This window comes from Poecilia mexicana, unplaced genomic scaffold (assembly GCF_051168715.1).
Source record: "Poecilia mexicana isolate PSO_F unplaced genomic scaffold, ASM5116871v1 scaffold_6, whole genome shotgun sequence".
NCBI classification, from domain to species: Eukaryota; Metazoa; Chordata; class Actinopteri; order Cyprinodontiformes; family Poeciliidae; genus Poecilia; species Poecilia mexicana.
The window spans coordinates 34,707,412-34,723,177 of NW_028263375.1; the positions used below are offsets into that span (position 1 = coordinate 34,707,412).

General features: G+C 38.9%; 1 protein-coding gene across 1 annotated transcript; it reads left to right on the forward strand.

Moving 5' to 3' along the window:
- The first annotated feature begins 13 nt into the window (after positions 1 to 13).
- On the forward strand, positions 14 to 13,642 carry ftsj1 (FtsJ RNA 2'-O-methyltransferase 1). Its single transcript, XM_088006684.1, has 11 exons — positions 14 to 277; positions 3,736 to 3,875; positions 6,859 to 6,928; positions 7,044 to 7,137; positions 7,305 to 7,383; positions 7,457 to 7,509; positions 7,577 to 7,630; positions 11,859 to 11,961; positions 12,142 to 12,225; positions 12,494 to 12,597; positions 13,333 to 13,642. Exons 1-11 carry the CDS (start codon positions 138 to 140, stop codon positions 13,501 to 13,503), a joined length of 1,092 nt encoding a protein of 363 aa, XP_087862810.1. The 5' UTR covers positions 14 to 137; the 3' UTR covers positions 13,504 to 13,642.
- Positions 13,643 to 15,766: the final 2,124 nt, after the last annotated feature.

Below are 15,766 nucleotides of genomic sequence, written 5' to 3' on the forward strand. Positions count from 1 at the left end.
AAGATGAGACAATAAAACATGTTATTTTGTGTTGCAGGAATTACTTTTGATTTATTTAAGAAAGATTCAGGAAGCAGAGGATATCAGGCTATATTTGATTTTTGAAACATTGTAAGTTGTATAATAGGATCTTTTTTATGCCATGTGGTCCCCACTCCTTACCGGTTGATGGCAGTAATGCTCAAGTATTTTTTTATTTTTATTTTTTTGTCAGAAGAAGAAGAAGAAGAAGAAGAAGAAGAAGAAGAGTTCTTACGTTGACGACAGTACTTGGAGGGTGAGTAAAATAAAATTTTGAAGCGGAAATGTTTCCATCTTTAAACTAATAAATAGGTGAACCACGGCTTTTCCAGACTACATGAAGACAACAGAGATGAGTAGGAAAACCGCGAGATTTTTCAGGAGGAAAACTTAATTATTTAACAAACCGGGGTTCTGATTACTTGTGCTTCCTCGTCAGGTTTTCCTACCTTATTGCATCTAGACAGCTGTCCATCTGTCGGTGCGACCTTTCGAAAACCGCTACCGTCAAATACCTTAGTAGTTAGTGTCAATGTTAAATACTGATTTCCGATTATTATATTTAAGTGGCGTTTAGCAGTAACAACGTAGCATTTGAAAAATATGTGAATGACGAAATCTTTTTTAAAAGCACCTGAATTCCTGTTTAAAAATACCTGATTGTGTAAATGCACTAAACTCCTTCCTGGGAATATGCAAAGCTAGTACATTTAGATGCACTAAAATATAAAAAATATAATTATATTAGAATCCTACACGTCTATGGTAGCACATGTTGATCTACCAAAACTCTATCAAAATGTCCTACCTGGTAAATGCGTGGGTGGGTAGCACATTTTGCTACATAATTTTTTCATTTGCATATCGTTAAAGCCAGTGGTGGATAAAGTACTCAAACAATGTACTTAAATAAAAGTACAAAAACAGACATGTAAAAGCAAAAGTACCACATTAACATTTTTACTTGAGTAAAAGTAAAAAAAAAAAGTACTGCCTATTTAAAATAAAGAATTTAAAGTAAAAGGACTTCAAATTCAAAAATACTTTATTAATCCCACAGGGAAATTAAATATTGTAGCTCATCAAGATTCTTCAAAGAGCCATTGAATATGGTGATGGCCGTCGGCCGGAAAGATCTCCTGAACACACTGAACCTGAAGAAGCCTCTGACTGAATGCATTGCATAATGGCTAATGCTATATCATTAAGTGTACCTATCATATTTAATTTTAATACATCAGTAATGTGCCATTTTAATGATCAAATAAAGATAATGCATGTTTTTATTGTGTTTACTTTCTGTGACAGATTAGATGTAGATGTGTGATTCTACGCATCAGAATTTCAGGGATGTCTTGTGTCACTCTAGTAATCCTTAGCTAAAGTAATTTTCAATAAATTACAATATTTATGAAAAGTTAATGTATTTCAGTAACTCAGCTCAGAAGCTTAATACATAATAAAGATTAATTCTCCACAAACAGTTTTAAAGCTTTTATTTGTTAATGATGATGATTTGTTGCTTGCAACAAATGAAAACGTGAGATTTCCAATTAGATTACAGATCAATTAAACAAAAACCTTGATGCAGAAATGTGGGTCTAATGAAAAATATGTTTGATACCTGCCAAAATTGTTTTCAAAATCTGACAAATGAGCCTAATCGGAACCCATGTTCTAATTAATTACATATGACGGTAAATGTTAATATGAGATGGAGATTACTCCCTTGGTGCTAACATTAATTTAATAACCAGGACGTGCAGTTGTTACCTGGGACATTCATGGCATGAATGTGTGCCCCTGGCTACAGTAATCAGTGTTGCTTACCTGTTCATGCTAGCTTTTGCTGACTGCAGTCTATTTCAACAAGAAGCTTGGTAAGATTACATAAAACTTCCTTAATCACATCCAAAAGTCAGATAGCATTTAACACCTCAACTTACCTCGATATGTCTTTTCTGATTCAACTGTGAATTTTTGAAAGCTAGAAGTTCATGCTTTTGGGGGAGGCAAAGGTGGAACTAATGAACAAATCATAAAAAGCACAACGCGACTTGGATGTAACAATTAACGTAACACTTTATAGAAATGTAGTAAAATAGAACCACATAACTTTTCCCTTCTCTGGTGGGGGGCCGGAAATTGTTGGCGGGGGGGGCGGGGGGGGGTTCGTTTCTCGATTGATTTTTACCCAGAAAGCACATGGGAAAAAACCATGAGTGAGAGGTCACTGGGACTAACTAGTATATATTCCATTGAGGGAATGTAACTATAATATATTAATTTCTCATATGTTAACATAAAGGCTCGTTTTGAAGTATAAGCTGCTACAGACAGACACGTGTTCATCTGCTCTATCGTACTGATTAAATAACATAAAAGTCAAGCAGTTCCCTAAAAGTCCAACAGATGGCAGCAATGCGCCATGCAAAACAAAACACCCACAGTTTACAGGACACACTTCCTGCTAAAGAGCCCCCTGGTGGTTGAAGAAAAATCCACATATAAACCGGAAAATGAAAAAAAAAAATCTGAACGCTCTCTGGTATTGTTCAGGGGGCCGGACCAAATGTGTAGGCCCGCGGGCCGTAGTTTGGGGACCCCTGATCTACACATTCATCTGTGTATAATGTTTCGAAGCACAGCAGCGCAGGTTGGTGCATTGACTGGCAGATGTTTGTGAATGTCAATAATTGACGTGCAAATAATTGATATTCATTTTAATAGTATTTTTTGATTTGGTGTTTTTAAGACTAATTGTGGGTTTAGATAGCGTTTCACTTACGATGTTATGTTTTTCTTATTATATAATTACCCCATCATAATTTAACTTTTCCTGTCTACTTAACATCTTTTAATATGAAAACACGATGGACCGCCTCGGCGCCCCGACCACCGAGCTTAGCAAGTTTTTTGGGGAAACCCTGCAGTTAGATTGTTTTGTTACCACAGCTCTGATGCTCTGTGTTTAATCTTTGAGTTTGAGCTCTGTTTGCTCACAAATACAAATTAGTAAGCTGCAATTACGACTGATGGATTTTTAGGTTAGCCAATTAAACTACTCCCCCTCTTGAAAATTTCACTAAATCTAACACAGAAGCTGTTAGAGGTGCTGATGTTTTTTAGCAACAAAAGGGGCCCTTAAGTCAAATTCTGCTCCAGGCCTCATACAGCCTTGGACCAGCCCTGCATGATGAGTTAAATCCGCTGCACAGGGCAGAGATGAGCAACAAAGGGAAGGATTTAATTGGATTTAATTCAATGCTGCTAATGTGGCATTAGTAGCTCTTCCATTTTGTATCTGTTGAGCATAAACAGAAGAAATCTGTAATGTGTGTGTCAGTGTATTGACAAATATATTTATAGATATAGGATTGTTAGTATTCATTTCATTATAGAAGTTAGTAAACCAAATCATATCATATTTATATATATTTAGTAATATACTGAGCGATATGTTTGTGTCCTTAAGACTATCATTTCTCATTGTTAGTTATTGTATATATATTTTTATTATTTTATTTTAAATTTATTGTGTGTTATGGGTGGACAAAAAAATGTTCTCCTTCTTAGGGGATCAATAAAATCTTATCAGGCCGCCCTGGGTTAAAAGCCTCTACATCTCTCGTAGTGACCTACTGCTGTCTGTTCTCTTTGTGGGAACGACGTGATGGCAGCAGGATCCTGACTGATCTGTCTCTGGTTCTGCAGGTCTTGTTCCGGGTCTAGGATGGGGCGGTCCTCCAAAGACAAGCGGGACATATACTACCGTCTGGCTAAGGAAGAGGGCTGGAGGGCCAGGAGTGCTTTCAAACTGCTGCAGCTGGACCACCAGTTCAACCTGTTTTCAGGTGAGACCTTCAGGTCACCAGAACCACAACAGGAGAGGATGAATACAGCACATATTATTTCAGTTTGTAGTTAAACAACATGAAATACTGTTTATTTGTGGAATGAAAGGAAAGGAATAGATGCGCCAGTGTTTCTACAAAGATCTGGAAAGTCTGGGTGGCATTGAACCCATTTTTAATCCAATATCCCAAAATAAACTCTAGTTTGCCCTTCAGAAGCAACCTTATCAGTCAACACAGTCCATCTGTGTGCATCTTAACCCCAGTCTCAGTGCAGCTAGCGCCAGAGGTTCTTCAAAGAATCTCTGGTGGTGGAATGTTGTTTGCATCACCATGAAGACGAACAACATCCCAGCATTCTGATTGATCCTTCATCTGGACATGGAGGCAGGATGGACAGCCTGGAGACCTACCAGGACATGGACATCCACCTGGACTGACAGGAGAGCATGGAGACTCTGGAGGAACTGCAGAGATCCACAGCTCAGGAGGAAAATCCTTCTGTTGAACAACTATTAGTTGTGAACTCTGAACGTCTAGTTGTTATGGAAGAAAGCCAGAACTCTGCTTTCATTTTGCTACAATCTATGTAGGAGATTCAGTAAAACATGTGAAGGCTCCTGGACTACGTCTTGTAAAAGAGACTAAAGGGCTGAGTTGGAGGTTCACCTTCCAGTTTCCAGCAGAACAGTGACCCAAACATCCAGCCGGAGCTGCAGTGGAATGCTTTAGATCAATGTGTGTGTGTGTGTGTGTGTGTGTGTGTGTGTGTGTGTGTGTGTATATCCTTCCAGCCTGATGGAGATGGATGTTTAGCAGAAGGATGGGCAGAAAGGTCTGTGTGATGTTCAGCGTTTCTACACAGCTTCCAGAGAACTGCCTGGACTCTCACAAATATTAGCTCATTATTACAGCATCAACCATTCAGCCTCTTCATGCCTGGAATGGATTTAGTAGCACTTGCGTAATGCAGCAGGAATTGACATTGAGATAAAGAGAGGAAATTTGCTCAAGATGTGAAGAAACAAATGTTGCTTCTAGGCTCAAACGGCAGATTTTTAAAAATTAAAACTTCTTGAGATGTAAATAATAAACGAATAAATAATAAATGAGATTTTTTTTCCAGAAAGATAGGGCTGTAGTGATACAATAATCTCATGATACGATACATGATATTCTGCTCACAATACAGTATGTATCACAATATTTGGCGAACGATATGATTCAATATGATTCAATACGCTTTTAAGATTTTCAGAAAGATTTTAGAGGGACAGAGTGATTTTGGTGACATTTTGTGACTGTTCCATAGACCTGGATTGAATTAACTTAATTTAAAACTGATTAAAAGCACCAACTACACAATACCTGGCTCTGATTAAACAGAGACTTGGAGTCTACATCTGGACAAAATTAATGAAAGATGCAGTGAGAAAATGAGTTTCTGTCAATTAATTCATGTGGATTTGACATAAACGCAAAATTTCAACAGTGATCTGGGAGCTCAGTGGGGAGATTATCCGCCTCTGTAGATTCTCAATATGCAAATGATTGTACTTATGTTTTTCTTTTGGACATACTGTGGCTGCATTTTGGACCTTGAGTCACAGAAAAACAAAACCCAATTTGGAAACCTGTTAATTTTTCCACTGTGAAAGTCAAATATTCATAACGAATGGTTTTCATAATTTAGAATGACTATATACAAGCAACACAGTTTTATAACATCAGAATAAAAATAAAGCAATTCCTCATTCGTTTGTATGCAATTTTTGACAAAACGTCAGGTCAAAACATGATGACAAAAAATATGGAATTGTGTTGGGGGAGTGGGGAGTAAAAAAAGGTCTTTTGAACTATGGGAAAAAGCTTTTTCTACCTTGACTCCCGGAGTTAGCCTTGGCTGTAAGCTGCTTACTACTAGCTGCTGGGGGAGTGGCTCTGCCTCACCCCGTAGTGATCGACTCCTTGCAGCTGCGCAGCGCCGCCATTCCCCTGCTTGTATCTCTGAGTAGCTGGCTCTCAGACTGCCAGGATCTCATCGTTTTCTCAGTCTCTGATACTCTTTGTCAGCTGCTAATAAGAATGATCGATCGCCATCGTCATCATGGAAATCCTCACTGTGCCCACACTTCGGCTGCGAATTTCCCCTCTTTGTCTTCCCAGAGCGCCACTACCTGCTGCTCGTTCATTCTTCACATAATCCTTTATATACAGTACAGAAACCACTAAGCTAAAAGCAAATTACCAAGTGGATGCCACCAGTCGCTCCAATATCCAAACTTTGCATTCATTTCACGATCTCACTGCATTTGCCGCTACACCGTTCTGCTTCTCTTTCACGGTTACTTGAGCAACTTTACTTTGTTTCTTAGCAGCAAAATACAGCCCATCATTATTTATTAAAGATTTCCACAAACAAATCAATCTAATGTTGCATTTCGTTTTTTATCTTTGTAAGCTCATTCCCTTTCACATTCCAAGAAAAGCTGGTTTTTGACCTTTCTCTGACATTCTGAAAATATGATTTACTTATTGTAGCATAACTCTGGTTTTACTTGGCCTAGTAACACAATTTACAAACAGGTGTGTAGTTTATAATGTGCACTTTAAGCACAAGTTGAAAGGGAGGCGGAGTCTTGCTGCTATGCTGCCCGCCACAAATTAGACATGTTAAAAAGACACTAATAAGACCCCTAAGGGCGTTTGTATCGATACTCGTGGATGAAAAATTGATGCTTTCCAAGGGAAAAAAATATAAATAAATATAATAGAATCAATATAATTACACAACCCTAGAAAGATGACTGGAGTCTATTTGCTATGAACTAAATACAGAAAGATATTCATACTGTTGTTTAATCAACATTGATATCATTAGTGGATGATATACGATCATCCACTTAGTTGATTGTACATAATCATATATATGAGCCTGGTTTCTATGGAGCTATAGAAGTTCTGCTCCTGTTCTGTGTGTCAGGTGTGAACCGAGCCGTGGATCTGTGTGCAGCACCAGGCAGCTGGAGTCAGGCTCTCAGCCGCAAACTCAGGTCTCCTTCCACTGTATTCTACATCTTTAGAAAACTGTCCAAGATTTGAAACCTGCAATAAACGCTTGAAGTTCATGTTGATCCTGCCTAGATTGTTCTGTTCTTTCCAATGCAGAGGCAGAGAGGAGGAGGTGAAGATTGTTGCAGTGGACCTGCAGGCCATGGCTCCTCTACCAGGAGTCACTCAGATTCAGGGAGACATCACTAAGGTGCTCAACAAATCCACAAAGAATCAACAGATTATTTCTTGGGGTGCACCAATTGTAGTTTTTGCTGATATGGTTTTTGTGATCTGAAATGTCATTAAATATAGCAAGAAAGTTACTGAGGTGAGGGGAGCATGCTGTTACTCACACTCATGTCTTCCTTCCCCCAGGTGTCCACAGCTCAAGAGATAATCCGTCACTTCGAGGGACAGCCTGCCAACCTGGTGGTGTGTGATGGAGCTCCAGACGGTCAGGTCCCCATTGACCCGCCTATCTTCTCTGCTTTCGTCTTCTAAATTTCCTTCCTGTTTTGTCTCCATAGTAACTGGACTCCATGATGTGGATGAGTATATCCAGGCTCAGCTCCTATTAGCTGTGAGTACAGAGGTGTTGTCCTTTGTGAGGTTTGGTGGTGTGACACTGACATCTGTGTGTTTTCCAGGCTCTGAACATCACCACTCACATCCTGACACCTGGAGGAACTTTTGTAGCCAAGGTTGGATCACTCTGTCTTCCTCTAAGACTTCCTAAATTCACACCTGTTCACTGTGAACAGGCGTGAACGAAACAGCTGCTTGTCTAATCAGTTTGAATTTTCAAGTCTAAATTCAGATACATAGGGTTTCCCCCAGAAAACTTGCTAAGCCTGGTGCACTCAGGCGACCCACTGGTTTTGTGTGGTTTTGTATTAAAACATGTTAAGTTGACAGGAAATGTAAAATATTAGTGGGTAATTATTATGTCACTGGAAAACATTGCTGACAATTCCTAAACCCACAGCCATTGAATCTTATAAACTAATCAAAAATATACAATTACAACAAATATCCATTATTTGGACTTCTTTTAAATCCAAATTAAGTCAGCAGTTAGTGGTCCTAAAAACACAATGTAATGCTGATCACATACACAACCAGCCCATGGCATAAATGAACTAAGTAGCTGCTTAAGGCCCCCTCGGTCTTCAGGGCCCCATAAATGCTAGATTATCAGTGCTGCTAAATTTAATTTAATGGTTCCAGCATACATGAATTAAAATGGATTCACGGTCTGAACCATGAATCCAGATCCCATCACATATAAAGCAGATAAATGCAACTAACTTTTTCTCCGTAGTGACAAAAACCACTGACTGTGGCCCCAATAACTTATAATAAATTAAATTAAATGACTCCACTTATATTAGTAGCATTTCACCCGTTGAGGTCTGAATGCACAGCCTCACAAATTCCTCCTGGTTGCATCTGCAGAGAAATCTGAGCTAGTTCATCAGTAAGTTGGATCTGTCTGATCCAAACTGATCAATTGAGCTCTGCGAGTTTTTTACCCTGTGCGCGATCCGGGCGTGCATTTTTACGAGGATAATTTTTGCGTTGTTTCGCTTCTCCGAAACGGACAGATGTTACATCTTCCATGCTCCTGAGCGCTGCTCTCCTTCTGGGCGCGGAAGGGTAACATGCACCCAGAAAGTTCCATTTGTTAAAACCACAGGATGAGTTGAGTTTAATTCTTCACAGCGGTGGAGCTGCATCCGCATTGGTTGCGCAACGCACTGCGCGTGTTACTGTCTAATTAACTTCTGCACAGTTACGTATTTCCTCAAGATAAACTGCCGGCTCCTCTGTTTAGACTGGGGGTCAGCAACCCACGGCCCTAGAGCCACATGTGGCTCTTTAGCTCTGCCCTAGTGGCTCTCTGGAGCTTTTTCAAAAATGTTTGAAAATTGAAAAAGATGGGCTTGGGAAATATACTTTTTTTGTTTTAATATAGTTTCTGTAGGAGGACAAACATGACACAATCATTCTTAACATTTTCCAATGCTATAAAAATGTGTAGAATAAATATAAATTTCAACATTTCTGTCAACAAAGATTTGCGTCATAGCCTGTGACATGTTTCTTTCAGCTGGGCGGGGTGCGAGGCAGGTGGCTGTAAACAAACCGACAGGTGTGTGATGGACCATGGATAGCAAAGGGGAAAAGAGAAAAATAGCTGAGGAGAGATTCTACAATTCATGGACCGAATCATTTGCATTCATTGCCAATGCGGAAGGATTACCTGAATGTTTGCTGTGTAGAGAGAAGTTGTCAAATAACAAAAAGAGTACCGTACTTTCCGGAGCGCACCTTACTAAAAGTCGCACAGGTACAAATTTTTTGAAAAAAACTGGAAACGTACATATATGAGCCACATCGGTCTATAAGCCGCATGGTTCAAAGTGTGGGGAAAAAGTAGTGGCTTATAGTCTGAAAAATACAGAAAGACATTTCCAGGGACGGCGCAACATTAGCTGTGCGTCAAGATTAAAGTTACATCTTAGATGCCCGATGTTGAGAAGCTGTCCAGTGATGTCCTTAAACAGAAGTCACATTAAACACACAAGAACACAATCCTGCCATAGGATGTCTCCATAGTAATTGGAGACATACACAAGAGTCATTTTAGGAAATGTCCAAGTTAAGTCCTGATCACAGTGGTCAGGGGCCTCATGCATAAAAGAGTGCTCAGTTTTCACACTAAAACTTGGCTATGGAAAAATTTAGAAAAGTGCAGCGCACAAAAAAAAATCGGAGGCATAAAGCCATGTGCACCTTTCCTTTACAAATCCTAATTTGCGGGAAATAGAGCGCAGCTGCTGGTCCGCCCTGTTGTCACCCTTATATGTAAATTAGTATAAATATCCGAAAGTCTCCCACCACGTGAAGCAGTAACCATGGCAACATCCTTGTTTGTAGCAGTATAAGTATTTATAATAATAATAATTCTATATTTTACGTAAAATGTGCTTTCAGGGCACAAGGTCACTTCACAAAAACAAAAATAATACATTTTAAAGAAAAATAAATAAATAAATAAATAGAGATTATGCAAATAAGAACAGTAGTGTGTCCAGCTGGGATTTAAAGAATGACAGCGTGTCAGAGAGTCCTTTGAGTGGGAATGTAAACGTCTATACCAAATAGTAGAATCATGTGTATAAGTTGTACATTTACAGAATAGACTTGCTTTCTGTCCATAAGGGGCCTTCAGAAAGCGGGCATGGCTCAGCTGAAGGATGACTGCAGCTGGACCGGTACCGCACGGTTCCTTCTTTAAGTTCTGCTCGGAGCTCCAGGATGATCAGTCTGGATGAATCTAAATGCTAATAAACCATCATCAATATTTCCCAGCAGATCAATATGATCTCTGATCAATCGCTCCCTCTGAATCCTTCTACTCTCGATGTTCTCCATCAGAGCCAAAGCTCTGTGCCACAATTAGGTCGTTGCGTGTAATTGTGGCACAGCACAAAGGTTTGCCCTTTGCACAGCTACTTATGTACGTGTGATTGTCTCCACACGTTGATCACCTTAAAATAATCAAACCTGTTTGGAGTTAATCTGCTGATCCAACCATGATTTCTTTGTCAGTCAAAATGAAATGACCCCATAGATGAATTCATGCTCTTCAGCTCACAGACCAATGCGTTACATCTCAATGAGACAAAAACTGAGGAAAAGTACTATTTACATTAGAGTCAGGTTTTCAGGTCCTTTCATTTTTATTTTCTTTATTTTGTGTGCGTTTTATGTTATTGTCTGAGGATAAATGTGGTTCAGTTTCATCGTTTAGGTTTAAACAATAAAATATTAAAACCATGAAAAAAACATCGGTTTGATGCTTCTTGTCTAAATAACTGAATGTGGTCAGACTTCAGTGTATTTATGTGAGTTTTGACGCTTTGTGGTTTGATATTATCCACAGAAAAAGTTTGTGTGGCTGCCGCACATTTTCAAACCAGTGAAAAAGTGTTCGTATATTTACATAAACTTTGACACAAAGTACATTTTTATACATGCCGATATGTGCGTAAACTATGGAGCCACACATTTTTTGTGCACACACACACTTTATGCATGAGGCCCCTGATGTTTTATTTAATTAAATTTTTTTTTTTTACTTTTTATACAACTAATGTTGAGTAATGGGGAATCTTTCTAAGTTTTTGACATGTTTAAGATTGTTACAATTTTGACTTAGATGCTTCATTTTTGTGTAGTATTGAATTTTATACTCTTGCTTTTGCGAACATAAAAGTACCTTTGACTTATGCTTAAAACATTTCTAAACATATCCCTGCATTATGAGAGGTTAGGGTTGTACATTTATTAAAAATGGTAATACGGCCTACTTGTTCTAATTTTAACTGGTTCCAAGAAGGGTTTGCAGAATCCAATTTTCTTCCTGTCGAGAGCGGTTATTTTTAATTTATTTATATGAGGAGCAGAGGGGATCTTTGTGGAAAAGCATTAAAATGGACTTCTATTATGAACCAAACAAAAATCATTCAACAGTCCCATTTTAAACTAGCTTTTTTAGCATCTCCCATGAACAATTTAGCATGGCTAGTGCTACTAATCCAACCATCAGTGTGTGTGTTTTCCCTAGAAAATGTAGAGCGAACCTTAAAGGCTGCCAGAGTTTCCAAACCCAACATGTTCCATGACTGATGGCATGAAAGCTCAAATCAATGTGACTCCACATTGGCTGACTGGAAATACATTTGTTGCTTGCTTGTTTCAAGGGTTAATTATAATCACTAATGTTGATGTCAAATATAATTTTTTTATAAACATGTTAGAGGTTGTACTTGTGTGATGCAGTTTTGATTGGAGTTATTCAAACAATAAATCAAGCTGATAGGCTGAGAGTAAATAGTGATGTCTGTCCCTGTCTTGTTTTAGATCTTTAGAGGTAAAGATGTAACTCTACTGTACTCTCAGCTGAAGATCTTCTTCAGCAGTGTGACTTGTGCCAAGCCTCGCAGCAGTAGAAACTCGAGCATTGGTGAGCCATCACCGTTTGGGACCAATCACAGAGCACCTGCAGCTGGAAACCTCTCCCACTTTTTTGTTGGGTGAATATTAAGGCTGCAGGCTGTTGAAATAAATAGATGATTTATTGTGTTCTTTTCCTATTTTTTTTCTCTTTTCCTCACTGATCCAAAGTGTGTTGTTGTTTGTGCAGAGTCCTTTGTGGTTTGTCAGAATTATTCTCCCCCAGAGGGTTATATCCCCAGCATGTCCAACCCTCTGCTGGACCAATCATATGGTAACTATAAAGCCTTTGACACTGGTGTGCTACAGGGGGTCATTTGCTTGAACACATGAGAGTGAGTATGAGAAATAAAATCGGTCAGTTTGTCTAAAACTAAATGAATTATCTATTGCATCTGGTTGAAGCTCCTGGCATGACATCAGTGGTCAGTGCAGGTTCCATATCTAGTACCTTGCAGATCGACTCTTACTCAGAAGTTCAAGAATACCATATTACTTGTATTTGTGTGTCTTCAGTCTGGTGTCTGCTCTCTGTCCTTCAGATGTGGACTTCAACCAGCTAGAAGGATCAAACCGTGTCATTGTTCCCTTCTTAGCATGTGGAGACCTCAGCGCCTTTGACTCAGACAGAACCTATCCCCTACAGGTGAGGAGTGACTTGATCAGATCTGGTGGATACATCTTTAACTACAACCACAAAAATCCTCCAGACAGGAGAAAAATGTACTGAAGTTCTTGGTTCTACTTTTGTGTGTATTTAATGCAGACTATTTTCTCAGTAATAATGTCAATCTGAAAGATTATGGACGTTCTGGTTATAGATATGAGTTGTTAAAGGACAGGCCTAATGGTCTGTTGCAGTCCAACACTTTTCCTGTGAACATCCTTGTAAACTAGGGGAGCACGATAATTATTGGCCTAATAAGAAGTTATGACATCTCCTTATCAGTCCGATATCATAATAGCACCGATAACATATTCAGTGGTTTTATTTGTTTATCTTTTCAATCAAGAGTGAGACCTGAGTCCAAGTGGCATTGGTCTAATTGGAGAAAACTGTAAATAAATTATTTTAAAATTTTCTTATGTCAGAAAACAACTGAATTGTAATTTTAATAATAGTTAAAAATAATAATATATTAATTACCCCAGTGTGTTGCACACAAATAACAAAAATATAAACAGAACAACTCTGAACTGGGAATTTCCAACACCATGTGAATGAAGCACAGCTCATGAGTAAACAGAGAACATGGTAGTTGTAGTTTGGAATTTCTTTAAATTTTTAGAGGAATAAATTCCTGTATAGACTTGTCCAATAGAGCTGGTCCTGATCATCTAAAGAATGTCTTTCTTCTTTTTGATTCTTTTCTTTGTGCAGCTTGATGCTAGTAAAGAATACGAGTACATTCCCCCCACACAGCCACCTATCCGGCCTCCATATGAGCAGGCCTGCCACTTTCGCAAACACAACTTGCTGTCCAGAGAGGATGCTCCTCCCATCAGTCCCATCCACAGCCAAGAAGAACGGGAACCAGCCAAGACCTCATGACCCTTAAGTCGTGCTAGTGGAAAAAGGCCTTGGACATTCTGCAGATCATAATCTGTTAAGTCGTTCTGGTTCCCCAAGCAGTAGGATGTGTTTTAATGAGCTGACATCTGAAAAATAAAGGCTATGACATCTTACTGTAGTAGGACGTGTGCGTGGTAGAAGATTGGAGTTCCAACCTGATCACAATAGGAGGATGTGTCTCTGTCCCTGATACATTCACACTGCAGCCTGAAGTGACCCAATTCTGATTTTTTGGCAATTCCGATTTTTTGCCGGGCCGTTCACACTGCCAGTAAATGCGACCTGTATGCGTTCTGCAGTGTGAACGGGCAAACGACCCGAAAGTGTCCCGCATGCGCAGTAGAGGGCGCCATAACGTCAGCGTCCTCAGTGTTCTGTCAACCTCCATAGAAAGAAGAAGTGCTCAGTGTTTGCAGAAGTAAACATGGAGGCTAACGGTGGAGCTTAGCTTACATATTTGAAGTTGTCCGGCCGGAGCAGCATATTAACAACTTAATCCTCATATAATCCGTCATGGTTGTTGTTTTTCTTCCCACTTGCGCTTATCAGGACGCAGAATAGTGAGATTTGTTGAGAAACAGTGACGTTCAGTTCGGATGAAGGTGACCTGAACGTTGGGACGCATTTGAATCGGATACGTATCGGATATGGGTCACATTCCAAAAAGAATCCGACCTGTGCTGTTCACACTGCCATGAAAAGATTGGATACAGGTCACATTACGTCAAAAAACAAAAACAAAAAAATCGGAACTGGGTCACTTCAGGCTGCATTGTGAACGCACCTTCAGAGTAAAGGTAAAATCATCTGATGGCTTCTTAAACAATAAATTTAAACATGAACATTGTCGTAGGAAGTAAAATGTCAATTTTATGCCATGAGGTTTTAAAAGGGAATCCTTAATTTTTGTCATTAGATGAAACGTCACGACAACTGACTAACTGAAACTAACTTGTCAAATAAACAATTCCTTTCTAAAATTGTCATAAAAGAATAGTGAATACACTTTGACTTAATTTCCTAAATCTGTAGAGAAGTAATATACTCTTATTTTATTGTCAAAAGTAATGTACTGAAGGTGGCGCTGTGCATGACCTAAAAATTGAATATTATCAAACATCAAGGGCCTCATGCATAGGAGTGCTCAGTTTTCACACTAAAACTTGGCGTACGGAAAATTTTTGAAAAGTGGCGCACAAAAAAAATGGGATGCATAAAGCCGTGTTCACGCACATGACTGCGCACCTTTCCTTTATAAACCCTAATTTGCGGGAAACAGCGCAGCTGTTGCTCCGCCCTGTTGCCACATTTAAATACATATGTAAATTAGTATAAATAACCGTAAGTTTGCCACCATGTGAAGCAGTAACCATGGCAACGTCCTTGTTCGTAACAGTATGAGTATTTATAATAATTCCATATTTTATGTTAAATGCGCTTTCAGGGCACAAGGTCACCTCACAAAAACAAAAATAATACTTTTTAAAATACTGTTCCCCGTGTTAAAAGGGGGGAACGGTATCTTATAGGTGAATTATGGGTCCGTGTAGGCCGTGTATTTTCAAGCAGTTTGTTTTTTCGTTTGAAATGGAAAATGAAAAAACGGAAATAGACTCGTTTTGTCGTTTTCCGTTTAGAAAATCAAAATCGGAAATCGGATTTTTTGCTCATTATCCGATTTCCCATTTAGTGCCCAAAACAAAAATGGAAAAGACGGATAACGAGCTGTCAATTTCAATTTTCATTATTTCATTTTTGACAAGGGGTCTGACCCGGAAGTCCTTTCTGTCCGGCAGTTTATTTTTGTAAACTCGTCAAATCGGCATGTAATTAATTTGATCATGACACCTTCACACAGAAAGCCTTCTACTCCGACTCTGTTTCGTATATGAAGCTAACGGCTTCTAAATGCAGTTTCCGATTCAGTAAATGGCTAAAGGGCTAGTCCGCCCAATTTTTTACCAACCTTCAATCTGCTGTGGTTTAAAAAGACGATCAAACCGCTACTATAACATTCTGTCCAACGCCGTCAAAATCCTGTAGCTTTTTAAGGTTTTCCTTTCTGAATAGCATTAGCATACCAATTGTAATCCGGTATGTTATGAAAAAGCATGCAGAAAATGTTATCCAAAATATAAAAATGTATCTATTTCTACCTGGTAGAAAATGTTTGAAATAATGTGCCAATTAGATTATTTATTTAGATTAACTAAATAAATGTTTGCTATGGAAGAGGATTTGG

Coding starts and splice junctions, on each gene's coding strand:
- ftsj1 (XM_088006684.1), top strand. CDS start 138: ATGCCATGTGGTCCCCACTCCTTACCGGTTGATGGCAGTAATGCTCAA. Junction 7,631..11,858: donor GAGGAACTTTTGTAGCCAAG/GTTGGATCACTC, acceptor GTCTTGTTTTAG/ATCTTTAGAGGTAAAGATGT. Junction 12,598..13,332: donor ACAGAACCTATCCCCTACAG/GTGAGGAGTGAC, acceptor TTCTTTGTGCAG/CTTGATGCTAGTAAAGAATA.